This window comes from Chiloscyllium punctatum, chromosome 6 (genome assembly GCF_047496795.1).
Source record: "Chiloscyllium punctatum isolate Juve2018m chromosome 6, sChiPun1.3, whole genome shotgun sequence".
Classification (NCBI taxonomy): Eukaryota; Metazoa; Chordata; class Chondrichthyes; order Orectolobiformes; family Hemiscylliidae; genus Chiloscyllium; species Chiloscyllium punctatum.
In genome coordinates this window covers 1427311-1445852 of record NC_092744.1, presented here as the reverse complement: position 1 = coordinate 1445852, position 18542 = coordinate 1427311, and the positions used below count along the sequence as shown (strand labels likewise).

Below are 18542 nucleotides of genomic sequence, written 5' to 3'. Positions count from 1 at the left end.
GATCCTACGAATAAATACAAAAGTTACTCTGATCATGTGGTATATTTATCATGCATTTATCAACAATACTATACAAATTGACACAGCTTGGTCCATACACAGACCTCCACCCTGTTGTGTTGTGTCATGGATACAGAGTGATTGCAATACAGCTATGTACACACAGAACAGGGAAATACAAGCAGCAAAACCTAGGAAAGCAATGAATTATCATGGCAGCAGTTGCATGTTTTAAACATTTGCAGCATTTATTGTGTGCCACTTACAAGATAAAATTAACCATTTTTTGCAGCGTAATTGAATCTGCAGGTACTGAATGTTTTGGCGATAAGTTTGGATTTGAGGATGGGTGGAGAAAAGGTTGATCCTGCTGTTAACACTGGCATAGGCCTGTACAGAGTAAAGGGGCAAAGGCACAGAGGGAGTCTGAAAAAAAGGATTATAAGGTCTGGGAAGTTAGGGGCAGAAACAAATGTCCATATAAAGAAGACAGCAGCAATACAGACTGTGCACTGGAAATTAAGATGAATTATTTTGTAAAATTTAATATTGAGTTTGAAAGATTTAAAGCGAATGAAATGTCGATTCTCCTGCTCCTCGGATGCTGCCTGACCTGCTGTACTTGTCTATTGTGGTCCCTGGGAGAGATGATCACTGACCTGCTGGAAAGGGCGAGTGAAGCTGTCAGTATCGGTGCGGCCAGGAGGTGGTGCTAGAGGACCATCTTGCAGCCACATTTGTCGAATTAGTGAAATAAATTTGATATTCCCTGCTCTGGACTCGGTCAAAGGTAGAGGACAACCTTATTTACTGTTACAGAGGAGCTTGTATGATGACCAATGAATAGAAATAAAATTAATCCTAAAAGACCATAACTATGTACAAATAAGACATTGATATATTTAATATATATTCCAATTCCAATAAGATTGTCAGCATTAACTGAGGTGTTGCAAGCTGTGAACCCGTTACAATTAAATATTTTAGCAATTTTACTGCTTTTCCTGTACAACAATATTTTTTCATCCATTTCACGTGACGATATTTTGAGATATTTATGGATCTGGCAAGGCTCTATATAAAACTAACCTTTATATTCAACAGAAAAGCAATGAACAGTAATTTTAATTTTCCGACTAAATACATTCCTAGAGGCCTTCTGGATGACAAAATCTAATTGATCTCAATTATTTAAGAGGGAGTTTGAGGATTTCCGCTTGTTACCTCGAAAATCTTGTGGAAATTGTAACTTGGAGAGCTGGAGATTTTGGAAAACTCGTTGACTCTATACCTTCAATATTTATTCACAATAATCCCTAAACTCTTCGATCCAAGACATTCTTCAGTAAAATAAATGCCATTCTTGATGAAAACTTGTGTTTTAGTCATTTTTGCCGAACGTGCACGGATTTCGTCAATTTCAGGTCTCGGTGAAACGAATTTAAATTTCCCTAGTAGGCGGAAACAAACCGGAATCTGCTGTTTCGGTCTTTACTCTCTAAGAAATAACTTCAAACTCTCCCTTTTCTCTCTCGAAGAGCTGTGAGTTTTTGGAATTCATTTCCTCAGAAGGCAGTGGATGCAGAATCTTCAGATATTTCCAAGGTAGAGCTCGATCACTTACCAAGGTGAGTGGGTGAATGGGGGGTGGGGTGGGAGAGATATCCCTGATATGCAGAAAGGCAGCATTGAAGTGAAATTAGATCAGCCGTGATCTTGTTGAAGGGCGGAACAGGCTGAAAGGGCTAATTGGCCTCCTAGAGTTTGTCCGTATCATGGATGAGTTGGGTAAATGCACAATGAGTTTCCATTGCCTACAGTACAGATAGTCCACATTGGACCCTCCGAAGAGTAACCCATCCCCTACATTTCCCTCTGGCTAATGTCGCTAACACTATAGGCAAATTAGCATGGCCAATTCATCTGACCTGAACATCTTTGGATTGCAAGAGACAGCTCCACGCAGACAGTCACCCGAGGCTGGAATCGAGCCAGGGACCCTATTGCTGTGAGGCAGCAGTGCTAATCGATTCGCCTGCTCCCGAACGTATTTCTGATGAAGGACTCTTGTTCGAAAAGTTGATTTTCCTGCTCCTCAGATGCTGCCTGACCTGCTGTGCTTTTCCAGCACCACATTCTCGACTCTGATCTCCAGCATCTGCAGTTCTCACTTTCTCCTCCCTGCAATTATCCAGAGCTCTGCTGTGACTCACACCTGGAATATTGTCTGCGGTATTGGTTAGGACTATATTCACTGGAGTTTAGTCGAACGAGATGAATCTCATAGAAACCTATAAAATTCAAACAGAACCAGACAGGTTAAACACGGGAAGGATGTTCCCAATGACGGGGAGTCCAGAACAGGGGTCACAGTCTCAGGATACAGGGTCGGTCATTTAGAACGGAGTTTAGATTAGTGTGGTGCTGGAAAAGCACAGCAGGTCAGGCAGCATCCGAGGGGCAGGAAAATCGACATTTCAGGCAAAAGCCCCTCATCAGGAATACAGCTTTTTTTCTTTTTCTGATCCGAACTCTGCTGGTTTAAAGGTGGTCCAGAGTCTGTGTGGGATGAGTTGGTTACGGAGGCAGGCACTGAGGAAGCAAACGTGGCTGTGGTACCGAGTTTGTTTCAGGACATGGTTGAAGAGCTTCAGGGCAGAGGAAATGACCTGGGAGTTGCAGTGGGAGAGGGACTCCCTGAGATTCTTGTAGAGAGAGGAGGAAAACTTCTTCAAGGCAGGTATCCTTGCAAGAGGATTCGCAGTAGGGTTAAAATCAACTCGGTAAAAACAATGACTGCAGATGCTGGAAACCAGATTCTTGTTTCCAGCATCTGCAGTCATTGTTTTTACCTCTATACTACTTTCTCCCCACACCCACCCTCCTCTCATTTATCTCTCCACTCGGCAGGTAGCTCAGTGATTAACACTGCTGCCTCACAGCACCACGGTCCCAGGTTCAAATCCAGCCTTGGGTGACTGTGTGGAGTTTGCACAATCTCCCCGTGTCTGTGTGGGTCCCCTTTGGGTGCTCTGGTTTCCTCCCACAGACCAACATTGTGCAGGTCAGGTGAATTGGCCATGCTAAATTGCCCATAATGTTAGGTGCATTAGTCAGAGGGAAATGGGACTGGGTGGGTTACACTCCGAAGGGTCAGTGTGGACTTGCTGGGCCAAAGGGCCTGTTTCTCATTGTAGGCACTGTCGGGAATCTAAACTTCTACGACACTAAGGTCAGCGGATAGTGACAGAGAGACATAGGTTACAGAGAGACATAGATAAGCTGCAGAGCTGGGCTGAGAGGTGGCAAATGGTGTTTAATGCAGACAAGTGTGAGGTGATTCACTTTGGTCAGAGTAACCGGAATGCAAAGTACTGGGCTAATGGTAAGATTCTTGGTAGTGTAGATGAGCAGAGAGATCTGTGTCCAGGTACACAGATCCTTGAAAGTTGCCACCCAGGTTGATAGGGTTGTTACGAAGGCATACAGTGTTTTAGCTTTTATTAATAGAGGGATCAAGTTCCTGAACCATGAGGTAATGCTACAGCTGTACAAAACTCTGGTGTGGCCACACTTGGAGTATTGTGTATAGTCCTGGTCACCGCATTATCAGAAGAATGTGGAAGCTTTGAAAAGGGTTCAGAGGAGATTTACTAGGATGTTGCCTGGTATGGAAGGAATGTCTTACGAGGAAAGGCTGAGGGCCTTGAGGCTGTTCTCGTTGGAGCAAAGAAGGTTGAGAGGTGACTTAATAGTGACATATAAGATAATCAGAGGGTTAGATAGGGTGGACAGGGAGAGCCTTTTTCCAAGTATGGTGACGGCAAGCACAAGGGGGCATAGCTTTAAATTGAGGGATGATGGATATAGGACAGATGTCAGAGGTAGTTTCTTTACTCAGAGAGTAGTAAGGGTATGGAATGCTTTGCCTGCAACGGTAGTAGATTCGCCAAATTTAAGTACATTTAAGTCGTCATTGGACAGGCAAATGGACATACATGGAATAGTGTAAGTTAGATGGGCTTCAGATTAGTATGACAGGGCGGCGCAACATCGAGGGCCGAAGGGCCTGTACTGCGCTGTAATGTTCTATGTTCTGCAGGCTCCCTGCCTCTATTCCTGATTGAGGGCTTTTGCCTGAAACGTCGATTTTCCTGCTCCTCGGTGCTGCCTGAACTGCTGTGGTTTTCCAGCACCACTCTGATCTAAACTCTGGTTTCCAGCATCTGCCGTCCTTGTTTTTACTCGTTTAAAACTGAGCTGAGTAGAGATGTCTTCACCTGGGGAGCAGGGAATTCCCAGCCACAGAAAGCGGTTGAGGACAAAACATTGAATGTTGTTCAAGAAGGAGTTAGGTATGGTTCTTAGGGTTAAAGGGGCCAGAGGGTATGGAGAGAAAGTAGGAACAAAAGACTGAATTGGATGATCCGCCATGATCTTATTGAATGGGTAGTCAGAAGTCATACACAGCAGCTTCACCTGGTGAAGGAGCAGCGCTATGAAAGCTTGTGATTTCAAATACACCTGTTGCACTATAACCTGGTGTGTTACTTCAGACTTTGCCCACCACAGTCCAACACCGGTTCCTTCACATCAACTATTGAATGGGGGAGCAGGCTCGAAGGGCTGAGTGGCCTCTTTTTTTCTCCTATTTTGTTTTGTTTCTATGATCTTATATTGCAGTGAACAACAAAATTTAACCCTTCGGTTGGAACGCCTTCTCTTTAATCATTTTAAGCTATGATTTGTGATGAACATTGGCGACCGTTTTTGTGAAGATTGGGAACAATGTCTGCAGCGCAGGGACGGGGCGGGGGGTGTGTGGGGGGGTGGGGGGGGGTGAGGGTGGAATGATTGACCAGCGGGAGGCGCTGCACACTCACTGTCTGACTGACTGAGCTCCCCACACGCTGCATTAATCAGCTCCAGATGGAGAGATCTGCCTGTCTCCCGCCGCTCTCACTCAGTGCTGGACAATGTGTTTGCGTGTTTTTGTCCTGGCTCGGGGTTTAAAACTCTCCGCGCGAACCGCCGAGGAGTGCCAGTGGAAGGATTCGACTGAAAATATTCAGAGCTTCCTTAAGGACATATCCCACGTCGTCTTTCCCACTTCACTTTTCCCAATTCTCCCGAGTTTAGGGACGGCCGAGGGAAGCTGACACGTGCCTATAAAAAGAAAACCCTTGTGTTAAAAAAAATCCCTTAATTATAAATTCCTTTTTTTAAACAGCACCGGTTATTGTTCGTAACCGGGCCATTCCTCGTCTTCATTCCTGCGTTTGCTGATTCCTGATGAAGGGCTTTTGCCCGAAACGTCAATTTCGAAGCTACTTGGATGCTGCCTGAACTGCTGAGCTTCTCCAGCACCACACTCTCGACTCTGATCTCCAGCATCTGCAGTCCTCACTTTCTCCCACTCCTCATCTCTCCCAATGTGTTAGTGATGAAAGGTGGGTTTGTCCCTCACAGAGCAGATCAGGCGCTACACTGGGGAAGGGCCTCAAGTTACCAAATATACAGCGTTACTCTCGGAGGGAACTCCCGAGATTAAAATCACACTCACTGTGAGAGTGTGGTCGCGGTGCTGAAACTAGGATTTCGGGACATGTAAATTTTCTTGGCTTGGGTTAGCACGCTGACATGAACGGATGGGTCCCGTGTTGTCTTTGTGAAGTTGTTGTTGTGTCACCATGGTCTTACTGGACCCTGGGGGCTGAGGGGAAAGATGCGGCTGTTTGAGGGACAGGGGAAAGTTGTAGCTGTTTGAGATACTAGTTTTAAAACGCTTTAAATCAGCAACTTTATGAAATTAAATACATTAACACCTTGAAACCCAAATTTCGTGAATTCACCAAAAGGAGGAACTTGACCGAAAGTTATTCTTTTGCTGCTGTATTGTTGCAGAGAAAATGAAAAACGATCATTTGACCAGGAACACGGTGTCTGAGTGTAACAGGTTATCCAGCCTGTCAACAGCATCCGGTCCAATAACTTTTCAGAAACAAAAAAGGGAATTGTTGAAAAAGCTCAACAGGTCTGGCAGCATCCATGGAGAGAAATCAGAGTTAACGTGTCGGGTCCAGTGACCCTTCCTCAGAATGGAGATCTCACTGAACCCAAAACACTAACTCAGATTTCTCTCCGTAGATGCTGCCAGATCTACTGAGTTTCTCCAGCAATTTCTGTTCTGAATTGAGAAAGATGCGGAACTGTTCCACTCCTCTCAGCTCGAGACTGTCAATTCGTCTGCCACTGGGCCAATTCAGTCCAGCAGACCCCTGGACCAGTTGGGAGTCTCTCCCAAATGCCCCGATTGACCCCAGATTGGCTTGGCCGGAGGTACTGCCCAGGTCCCACCACAGAATTGGTTCTGAAACAAATAAGAAGGCTTTGAAATAGGAGGCGGAAATTACAATGTTCAATTGTTACTCAAATAGTGGACACAAGTGAGTTTACCCTATACCATTCCGCACTGCTGAGTGAGTTTACCCTATACAATTCCCCACTGCTGAATGAGTTTACCCTATATAGTTCCCCACTGCTGAGTGAGTTTACCCTATACAATTCCCCACTGCTGAATGAGTTTACCCTATATAGTTCCCCACTGCTGAGTGAGTTTACCCTATACAATTCCCCACTGCTGAATGAGTTTACCCTATATAGTTCCCCACTGCTGAGTGAGTTTACCCTATACAATTCCGCACTGCTGAGTGAGTTTACCCTATACAATTCCCCACTGCTGACTATGGTTACCCTATACAAATCCCCAATGCCGAGTGAGTTTACCTATACAATTCCGCACTGCTGAGTGAGGTTACCCTATATAATTCCCCACTGCTGAGTGAGTTTACCCTATACAATTCCCCACTGCTGAGTATGGTTACCCTATACAATTCCGCACTGCTGAGTGACATTACCCTATACAATTCCCCATTGCTGAGTGAGTTTACCCTGTACAATTCCCCACTGTTGAGTATGGCTACCCTATACAAATCCCCAATGCCGAGTGAGTTTACCTATACAATTCCGCACTGCTGAGCGACATTACCCTATACAATTCCCCACTGCTGAGTGAGTTTACCCTATACAATTCCCCATTGCTGAGTATGGTTACCCTATACAATTCCGCACTGCTGAGTGACATTACCCTATACAATTCCTCACTGCTGAGTGACATTACCCTATACAATTCCCCAAACCTAGGCGTGTTTACCCTATACAATTCCCCACTGCTGAGTATGGTTACCCTATACAAATCCCCAATGCTGAGTGAGTTTACCCTATACAATTCCCCACTGATGAGTGAGGTTACCCTATACAATTCCCCAAACCTAGGCATGTTTACCCTATACAATTCCCCACTGCTAAGTATGGTTACCCTATACAAATCCCCAATGCCGAGTGAGTTTACCCTATACAATTCCCCACTGATGAGTGAGGTTACCCTATATAATTCCCCACTGCTGAGTGAGGTTACCCTATATAATTCCCCACTGCTGAGTGAGTTTACCCTATACAATTCCGCACTGCTAAGTATGGTTACCCTATACAAATCCCCAATGCCGAGTGAGTTTACCCTATACAATTCCCCACTGATGAGTGAGGTTACCCTATATAATTCCCCACTGCTGAGTGAGGTTACCCTATATAATTCCCCACTGCTGAGTGAGTTTACCCTATACAATTCCGCACTGCTGAGCGACACTGTGGGCGGCACGGTGGCACAGTGGTTAGCACTGCTGCCTCACAGCGCCGGAGACCTGGGTTCAATTCCCGCCTCAGGCGACTGACTGTGTGGAGTTTGCACATTCTCCCCGTGTCTGCGTGGGTTTCCTCCGGGTGCTCCGGTTTCCTCCCACAGTCCAAAAGATGTGCAGGTCAGGTGAATTGGCCATGCTAAATTGCCCGTGGTGTTAGGTAAGGGGTAGATGTAGGGGTATGGGTGGGTTACGCTTCGGCGGGGCGGTGTGGACTTGTTGGGCCGAAGGGCCTGTTTCCACACTGTAAGTAATCTAATCTAATCTAATCTAATTACCCTATACAATTCCCCACTGCTGAGTGAGTTTACCCTATACAATTCCTCACTGCTGAGTATGGTTACCCTATACAATTCCCCACTGCTGAGTATGGTTACCCTATACAAATCCCCAATGCCGAGTGAGTTTACCTATACAATTCCATACTGCTGAGTGAAGTTACCCTATATAATTCCCCACTGCTGAGTGAGGTTACCCTATACAATTCCCTACTGCTGGGTGAGGTTGCCCTATACAATTCCCCATTACTGAGTATGGTTACCCTATACAAATCCCCAATGCCAAGTGAGTTTACCTATACAATTCCGCACTGCTGAGTGAGGTTACCCTATATAATTCCACACTGCTGAGTGAATTTACCCTATACAATTCCCCACTGATGAGTGAGGTTACCCTATATAATTCCCCACTGCTGAGTGAGTTTACCCTATACAATTCCCCACTACTGGGTGAGGTTGCCCTATACAATTCCCCATTACTGAGTGAGTTTACCATCTCCAATTCCCCACTGCTGAGTGAATTTACCCTATGCAATTCCCCACTGCTGACTGAGTTAACCCTATACAATTCCCCACGGCTGGGTGAGGTTACCCTATACAATTCTCCACTGCTGAGTGTGGTTACCCTATACAATTCCCCACTGCTGCGTGAGTTTACCCTATTCAATTCCCCACAGCTGGGTGAGGTTACCCTATACAATTCCCCACTACTGAGTAAGTTTACCCTGTACCATTCTCCAATGCTGGGTGAGTTTTCCCTATACAATTCCCCACTGCTGAATGAGGTTACCCTATATAATTCTCCACTGCTGAGCGTGGTTACCCTATACAATTCCCCATTGCTGAGTGAGTTTACTCTCTACAATTCCCCACTGCTGGGTGTGGTTACTCTATACAATTTCCCACTGCTGAGTGAGTTTACTGTATACAATTCCCCACTGCTGTGTGAGGTTACCCTATACAATTCCCCATTGTTGAGTGAGTTAATCCTAAAGAGGGGCTTATGCCCGAAACGTCGATTCTCCTACTCCTTGGATGCTGCCTGACCTACTGCACTTTTCCAGCAACACATTTTTCAGCTGAGTTAATCCTATACAATTCCCCACTGCTGTGTGAAGTTACCATATACAATTCCTCACTACTGGGTGAGGTTATCCTATACAATTCCCCACTGCTGAGTGAGTTTACCATCTACAATTTCCCCTTGCTGGGTGAGTTTACTGTATACAATTCCCCATTACTGCTGAATGAGTTTACCCTATGCAATTCCCCATTGTTGAGTGAGTTAACCCTATGCAATTCCCCATTGTTGAGTGAGTTAATTCTAAAGAAGGGCTTATGCCCGAAACGTCGATTCTCCTACTTCTTGGATGCTGCCTGACCTACTGCGCTTTTCCAGCAACACATTTTTCAGCTGAGTTAATCCTATACAATTCCCCACTGCTGTGTGAGGTTACCATATACAATTCCCCACTGCTGGGTGAGGTTATCCTATACAATTCCGCACTGCTGAGTGAGGTTACCCTATACAATTCCTCACTGCTGCGTGAGTTTACCATCTACAATTCCCCATTGCTGGGTGAGTTTACTGTATACAGTTCCCCATTACTGCTGAATGAGTTTACCCTATGCAATTCCCCACTGCTGGGTGAGGTAACCATATACAATTCCCCACTGCTGAGTGAGGTTACCCTACACAATTCCTCACAGCTGAGTGAGTTTACCATCTACAATTCCCAATTGCTGAGTAAGTTTACTGCATACAATTCCCCATTACTGCTGAATGAGTTTACCCTATGCAATTCCCCACTGCTGGGTGAGGTTACCCTATATAATTCCCCACTGCTGAGTCAGTTTACCCTATACAGTTCCCCACTGCTGAGTGAGTTTGCCATATACAATTCCGCACTGCTGAGTCAGTTTACCCTATATAGTTCCCCACTGCTGAGTGAGTTTAACGTATACAATTCCACACTGATGAGTGAGTTTATCCTATACAATTCCGCACTGCTGAGTGAGTTTACCCTATATGATTCCCCACTGCTGAGTGAGTTTATCCTATACAGTTCCCCACTGCTGAGTGAGTTTACCGTATACAATTCTGCACTGCTGAATGAGTTTACCCTATGCAATTCCCCACTGCTGGGTGAGGTTACCCCATACAATTCCGCACTGCTGAGTCAGTTTACCCTATATAGTTCCCCACTGCTGAGTGAGTTTACCGTATACAATTCTGCACTGCTGAGTCAGTTTACCCTATACAGTTCCCTACTGTTGAACTCAGTCATGTTCACATCGCCATACTTTTTATACACGGATGACGTATTGACAAGTCAACTTCTTACAGTTTAACACTTTACTAAACATGACCGAACCATTACAGTCTTTCACCAAAACCATGTTGATGACTGTTCCATTTCCTCTTTAACTGGCCTCTCACTGGGTGTTTTAGTTGTTGGTTAGTTCCCACACAACCTCTCTCCATCATCCCCTATAACTTTACTCTTTGGTTCCTTCCTTCATACGAAAACTGTCCTAATCATTTTTGACTTTTTCACTCCTGTTCTGATGATTCATCAATTTATTTAAGATTTTCTTTCCCCTACATGCAATCTCTGTTGTTTTCCAATGTACAATCATTTCATTTGGTTCCACTGCCTTTACAACAGACAATACATACCAGACATAGTTCACTGGCTATTAAGCCATTTGGAACTTCTTAAGGTATGGAATGGCCTGTACAAATGCAAGTTCTTTATATCCTGATATTTATTCTCTTCAGTTCCTGGAAGATGAAAATCATGTTTCTTTCAAATCATCAAAGGCAGTTTCTTTATGTGCTCTTATCTTTTGGCTCCACTCTACCTTCCTCTATTGATTTTCTTGTCTCCTCCAGTTTCAAGTGGCACTCCCACTTGACCATTGCAAGAATTACTTCTTTGAACCATTCTTTCCCCCTTTTTTGTGCCAACACTTGTTTTCCCCTCAACCGTTAATAATCTATAAATCCAAATTCACTCAAAGCTTCTAATACTGCTCCTCCAAAAGGCTTCCTAAATCTCTGGTAGGTCAATGTCTGATCAACAAAATCTCCTGTGGCTAGCTGATAACCTATCAAACTTCTATTTCAAATGTTGTTGCTTGGTTCTGTTCTATTGGTACAATTGTGGTCAATTTTGATCCAAATTTTACATTTAACCCTCCCAAGCTGCAAACCTAGCAGTCTATATCTTCGACTTTCTCCTATTATCCTCCTCCCATTGACACAAAGAATATTCTCTCTCTCTGTGACTTCTCCATTATTTCTTCCTCTTGTCTCTCATTCTACCTTTCTCAGTATAGTACTACTCTATTTTACACGAAGGGCAAAATGTTAGAACTCCTGATCTCTTTCAGTCCTCCAGGTTTTCATATCCAACCTTTTAAAAGTAAAGCTTGACATCACTTGTTTAACACATCCTGATTTACAACATCTTCTCCTCTGATCTTTTCAATGTGCTGGTATTCTGGACGACAAACTTTTGCCAAGTTTGCTGATAAATACTCTTTTAAAAGGGGAGGTTGGCAAACAGTATTGAAGGCAAGCATTCTTCCTCATCCTTATTTAGGAGCCTCACAGAATAGATCACAATCTCCACTGGCCTGCCTGTGGATTGAGGTCTCCTGTTTGTATGGGAGTGCCAGTATACCATGCTATTTGTTTTGCTCTCATGTATCAAGAGCTTTCATCACTGTTTCGATGGCTGACTGAGTCTGTCTCTCTGGATCCATTGCTCACTTGTTTCTCTTCACTCTCCATTTGTGGAAGGCTGGGTAATACCTGTACTCATTAGGTCTGTTGGAAGAGAAAATGCAGGAGATGAGAAGAGAAGGAGAGAGAAAAGAAAATATCCTTTTTGTGCTCAGTTGTTTTTTCCTGTGGTAGACATTTACCACATTTCTACAATCATTTCACTAAAAGTTCCTATATTTAGGATTTGTGGGGTCAATGGCTTTGTATCTCACTTGTGTTTGTGTCAGACTCCAGCATCAACTGGGCCAATCTGGAATGACCTGCATTCTGCAGCAAATCTTTACCATAACCTCTGACCTTTGCTAGTTGTTACAATCACGTTTTCACTTTCCACCTTAGCCATCTCTGACTGACGATGCCAAGTTACATCATACTATAGATTGTTCTGTTCAAGGGGGCAAGGGGCCGTCCATCAATGAAAGTCAGTGGAATAACAGAAACAATGTTGGAAAAACTCAGTGCAGGTCAGTGTCTGTGGACAGAGTCAGGTGATTACTGTTCAGGCTCTGCTTTTGTATGAAGTGAGTGACAGTTCTCCAAACACTGGCCGTAAAATATTTCAGAACGGTCCCCCACCGCCACAACTCCCCCCCTCCCCATCCCCCCAACACCCCCCCCCCCACACACACACCCCAATGAAGAAAGGATAGAGTGCTCATATCATAGCACCATCAGCCTCTTTTCTCCCTCCCAGTACCCCCCCCCCCCACCCACATCTTCCACCCAGTCCATCAGCTTTCCCTCCCTCCGTCTTGTCTTTCTCTGTCATGCTGCCTCTGCGTTTCCCTTTATTGCCCGTCCCCGCTGAGATCCCAGAGCCCTGCGGTGACTGGATGATGTGAAGGAAGGGTTGCTTTTTGCGGGGATCTGCTCCTGTGTTTGTCTGAAGTTGTGTGGTTTTTTTTGGCGGAGTTAGCCTGCGTGCCTTCGCTCGCTCACTCTATAGAACAATGATAAATATCCCTCTTGATCACTTGATTGATTACCTCTCTGAAAGGTCACGCGGGCTTGCAGTAATTTCCTTTCGCCCGAGGCTTCCTTTTCACTTTTACTTCATCCACGACAGCTCGACGCGTTCAAGACCCCCAACCCCTCAGCACCCCCTCCCCTCCTCCCCTTCGCCTCCTCCCTTTATTCTGCAACCTACAAATAAATAATTTAAAAAACAAGCATTTTTTCTATGTTTTGGAAGCAGAGGCTGAATTTGTTCGGGTGGTTTGCTGCAAAAGCCTGTTATAGACTCGCTGTTGTGAAAAGGTACAGTCAGGAGCAGCCGCCTCTCGGCGTCTCCAGGGTCTCTCTCAAACCGCTTGTTCCCCCTTGGACAGGATTTGGATTTGAACCGCTGGACAAGCTATTAATTTAGCCCGAGTACCCAGGGCCCTGAACCCAATTAATTTCTAATGATTGCAGCCCAAGGGGCTATTCATATCTCTCTGGTCCTTTCCATTTCTGTCACCGAGGTCGGCGTATAAAAGGTGTATTTTTTTAATTGTTATTAAGAACAGTGAGTTATGGCATGGGGAGGGGGACTGGTTACATTTCCACAAATTGAGCTGTAATCCGGCGTCCACATGAGGGGAGTGGGTTAATCTGCATTCGCTGGCTTTGGTCAGACACAGGTTTAATTTTTAAACCAGCTGGCTTTAAATCAGTCCTTGAATAAACAGCATATAATTGCATTACAGTGATTAAATTAATCTGCTGGTAGTTAACAGAATCTAGATTTTTCTATTGTGCCCGTTCTCCTGGAGTTCAGTAACGAGGTAAAGTTCATTGAACAGGGACAATGGTAGAGAGTAACTTGTCCAACAAACACGTAATTATTTGACAATACGTGGAAGCAAAGGAGAGAAAGTGTTTACAACGGAATAGTAGGCTTTCTTTTAAAAATCGGGGGAAAAACTTTCTCTGGCCTTTTCGCTGCTGGTGGAGTTAGTTTGGGGATCAGTTACCGATTGAAAAAGCCCATTCCATGTTTGTAGGAATTTCACTCGGGTCTGAGCTGACAGCAAACTCGGATATATATATATATATGAAACAGAACAGGAGATGGGGGGGGGAGCGCGGCGGGTGCGTCTTCAATCCCGCTCCCCAAACTTGGTCAAAGCTTATCAGGATAATCCTGTTTTAAAAGAAAATAAGTATAGATGTCATTAATTTTGCGATCTCAGCGCGCGATTCACCTTTAGAAAAATTAATCGTTTACCATGTATTTGAAAAGGCCGGACTTCCATTGCAACTCAGTCGATGCTAAATGTAATTACAAAATACAATGAGATGGCTTTGTGCTGGGCGATTGATCACCAATAAACACCCTGGCTGGAGACTCATATTATTGATCATCGATTACTTTAATAATTCGATCTATGAGATATTTCAGATGGTTCTCCCAGCCCTCCCTGTCTCACACTTCACCACCTCGAACAAATTCTGTTGCTTCAGTCTACTTCCAGACGAGACTAATTTTGTTTTAAAATTAACAAAAAAAGTCTAATTTTCTTCTAATTACATCTTTCAAAAAATCCTTTTTTGTTGTTTCATTTCAAACTACCTGGATCGAATCCAGCACAAGATCAAACCGTGTAAAGCTGTTAAAAAATGTGCTCCGTCCAACCCTCGGCAGGTTGGAGGGCCAGACCTCGAACTAAATGTCTCGGTCAGTCCCGCTTTAATCTCGGCGCTCCCGCTAAAGAGGGTCCTGCACTCGGGGGGTTCTTTTCTCAGGGAATTGTTAAAAAAGATACAAGTGATTGAATTTTACAGCGAAGTAACAAGTGAAACTGTTTCAGATTCTCCGGATATAGAGACTGCCAGACCATTTCTTTACGATTAGCGATAGTTTAAATGTTAAAGATGAAAAGAAAACATGATTTTTCTTTTGAGGCCACGGGTCTGTTGCTGTGTGTTTGTGCCTCTGGGTCTAAGAATGTAAGTGCCGTGAATCTATTACAAATCCATCTCCAGTGACCCTCCCTTCACGATGGGGTGGTGAAATTCGAAGGTATTTTCACAGGAGTTTGAGTCAGACAGTTACCTGGCCCTGGCAAGTGCCCGGAAAAATCCGCACTCTGCCAAAACTCAGCCGCTCGCCGTGTTCGCCTTTTATCCCCCTCGGGTGGCTATCTGCTGCCGCTCCCTTTGTAAGGGCCGTGTTTTGGGGAGGGGATTGGTAGAGGGGGCGCAAGGATATTATAACAAACTGTGCGCGGCCTCTGTAAAACAAACCGAGCGAAGATGGGCTGAAATTAACCACTAACGAAATCAGCGAAATTCCACGTTCCCAGCGTGATTCGCTGTAGGGCGGAAAGATTAATGTGCTGGGAACCTGGCCGTTTCAAACTAATTGAAAGTTTCGATTTCTTTCTTTCAAAATATTTATCATATAAATATTGGCGATATTCCGCATCTCAGCTGGCGGCCAACGGGCAGAGCTCACGGTTAAAAGACTCAGCGAAAGCTCCACTGGCAGCTACACCGTGAGCTCAGACCCGGGAAACTGTCACTTTTGTAAAAAACTAAACTTTCCAGGGGAGTGGACGGCGTATCTCTGTGTGTGTGTGTCTGTGTGTGTGTCAATCTGTGTGTGATTGTGTGTGTGTGTGTGTGCCAATCTGTGTGTGTCTGTGTCTGGATGGGTGTCTGTGTGTGTCAATCTGTGTGTGTGTGTGTGTGTCTGTGTGTGTGTCTGTGTCTGGATGGGTGTCTGTGTGTGTCAATCTCTGTGTGTCTGTCAGTCTGCTTGTATGTGTATGGGAGTCTGTGTGTCAGTCTATGTGACACTGTGTGAGTGTCAGTCTGTGTGTGTGTCACTCTGAGTGTCACTGTGTGTCAGTCTGCTTTTGTCAGTATGAGTATGTCAGTTTATGTGTGCGTATCAGCTTCTGTGTGTGCGCGTGTGTGTGTGTCAGTCTGTGTATGGCAGTTTTTGTGTGTGTGTGTCAGTCTGGGTGTGTATATGTTTAGACTGACCATTGGCAGTGTGGTGCACATCCCTCGGTTATTACCAGCAATAAGTGCTTCTCCCTAATAAATCAGGGTTATTGGACGGTGGGGGTGGGGGTAAGAGCGAGCACAATGAGACATTAAAACAGTTATACATTTACAATCGATTCAAAATCTACACAATGCGAAGATTTTGACGAACATTGTCCCTTTCGGAAAATCGATGAATATGCGCATATTGTAGCATCATGCTGGATACATTGAGGATGTTTTTAAAAAGTAAATGACGATGGTTCAGGGAGTCTAACCTGGAGCTGTGTGCAGGAACGTGGCGTGTGAACGGCCGAATCGCCCATTGATTTCAAAATATCAAAGGTCCTGAACACACATACAGACACACACACACACATACAGAGACACAGAGGCACACAGATACTCAGACATACAGATACACACACACACAGAGACACACAGGCACACAGATACACAGACACACAGATACACACACACACACGCACAGGCACACAGATACACACAGACTGACACACACAGATACACAGACACACAGAGAGACAGACAGAGACAGATACACAGACACACAGATACACACACACATACACAGACACACAGAGAGACAGACAGAGACAGATACACACACAGAGAGACTTACACAGGCAGAAAGACGCATACCCAGATACACAGACAGTGACAGACAGACAGACAGATGCACACAAATAAAAACAGATTCAGACACACAGATATCACAGGAATGGGGTAGGCGCCCAATGCTTCCAATGCGGTGATGTCTCTGGGCAGGGGTCCTGAGTGCGGGGCTCGGTGCGACCACTCTGCCCACGGTGGCTGGGCTAAAAGCAGCGGGGGAAGGGCAGGGCTGAGGGGGATGTCCTGCCCGGAGTCACTAATCCCTGGGGTGGGGGAGTGTGAGAGGCGGACAGAGCGCACCCCCACCAGCCCGGGGTGAAGAGCACCCCCCCCCCTCCCCCACCCCCCAATCCGGGGGTTAAGCAGGGTTTGGGCGGGGAGGGGAGAGGGTGTGGGTGAGCTTTGTTTTTGGACACATTCTGACACCATCTCGCTTCCAATGATCCATCCGGCAAACTTTTTGGCGGCGCGGCAGCAAGGCAGTGCGCATGTGCGAAGGTGTCTAAACTGACAATGCGGGAGAGATAGCGAGTCCGGATTGAGAAAGAGAGAGAGAGAAAGAGAGAGGGAGACAGAGAGAGACAGACAGAGAGAGAGAGAGAGAGAGAGAGATCGAGAATCCCCAGCAGCGCCGGATACAGCACCATGAGATCCAAAGGCAGGGCTCGCAAACTGGCCTCAAGTAGGTGTCTCAGCCCATTCCTCGGTGCCTTTCCCCTCTGCCATCTTGTCTTACTCTGTGTCTCTGTGTGTGTCTGTGTGTGTGTGTGAGAGAGAGAGAGACAGACAGAGTCGGTGTGGGGGTCCCATCCAGACGAGCTGCAGGGATCTGCCGTCCGGAGCCTGTGGAAGCTCATTCCCAGGCAGCTCTAGAATGGTGCTGCCAAGTCCCCTTCCTCCCTCCGCCACCCTCCCCCCCCCCCCCCCCCCCCCACCCACCCCACACACACACATACACACACTCTTACCCCCTTCTGGCTGCACCTCCCGCATCCGAAGGCTGTTTCTGTCCGAGGGCAAGCCAGAGGGGTTAAGAGCGGGGGTGAGTCGGGGGCAGGTTTGAGTCCTGGTCGTATTCTGCTACTGAAGTTTGTTTTTGTTGGAAAGTTAAACGCGACGCAGGTAGAGAGACAGAGAGAGGGAGAGGGAGAGAGAGAGAGGAGATGGGAACTTTGTGAAGCAGTTTTGGCTCTTGGTTGGTGAGCGGACTGTGTACTCTCTTTACAAACAGTGGGCGCTGTTGCCCAACTGCCAGAGCGCTTCTCTCAAACTTCAGACCGAGTGCAGCAGCAGGACTAGGGGTTACAGAGGGGGAAACAGGTGAATGTGTCCGAGCAACGCTGCCAGACACCGGCCGGGATAGCGGGCCACCTCCCCCCAGGATCTGTGTGTGTGTGGGGGGGAGGGGGTATGTGTGTCTGTCTGTCTGTCTGTGTGTCTGTGTGGGCCTGAGTGTCTGTGTGTGTGTGTGTGTGGGGGGGATGTCTGTGTGTCAGACACTGTGTGTGAGTGTGTGTGTTGGGGGGTCTGTGTGTGTCAGAGACTCTGTGTGTTTGTGTGGGGGGGGGGGAGGGGTGCTGTGGGGGGGGGGGGGGGGGCGGTGGGAATGGGGTGGATCTGTGTCTGTGTGTGCCTCAGGTTTGCAGTAGCTTTCTCCCAGCACCAAGTCGCGATAAACAGATTGACCGTGCTACTGTCGCGTTGATATTCGGTAACGATTGACTGGGAAAAAATCCGAGCTCCTCCGGTTAACATCTTAGACAGCCCTTACATTGAAAACGTGCTTCCAAGTAATTGTTGGTATGACATTCCCACTAGTGAGCATGTGGCCAGTTCCTTTTAAAACTGGTTTCTTTTGTAAAGCGAATCAAGCGTATGATATAGAACTGAAAGCTGGTTAAAAGGGGATTTGTTTAAGAAAAGCGACATGTTTGAGCCGCTGTACCTGCAATGTAATTAAACAATTTCCCAACAGCTTCATGTTGAGTCTGCAATGAAAGCGGCTAGTTTGGGGCACAGAGTTAGTGGAGTTACTGTCTTGCCCGCACTAGGGAGGCAGGTGAGTTACTATCTGCCCAGGACTAACAGCAAATAGGTAAACATGCC

The 18542-nt window shown here is 45.9% G+C and overlaps 1 protein-coding gene and 1 long non-coding RNA gene across 9 annotated transcripts in view; one reads left to right on the top strand and one right to left on the bottom strand.

Annotated features, from left to right (window-relative positions):
- Positions 1-261: 261 nt before the first annotated feature.
- LOC140478656 (uncharacterized) lies at positions 262-17711 on the bottom strand. The gene is made up of 3 exons (XR_011960834.1): positions 17405-17711; positions 4884-5166; positions 262-2291 (listed from the first exon to the last, which is right to left on the bottom strand). It is a non-coding gene; the product is annotated as an uncharacterized lncRNA (long non-coding RNA).
- The window catches only part of mecom (MDS1 and EVI1 complex locus), a 1146298-nt gene continuing 1144708 nt past the window's right edge, over positions 16953-18542 (top strand). For all 8 annotated transcript variants that reach the window (XM_072571879.1, XM_072571878.1, XM_072571874.1 and 5 more), the window contains exon 1: positions 16953-17118. In XM_072571879.1, coding sequence (XP_072427980.1) covers positions 17082-17118 — 37 coding nt within the window. In that variant the 5' untranslated portion in view covers positions 16953-17081. The remainder of the gene's footprint in view (positions 17119-18542) is intronic.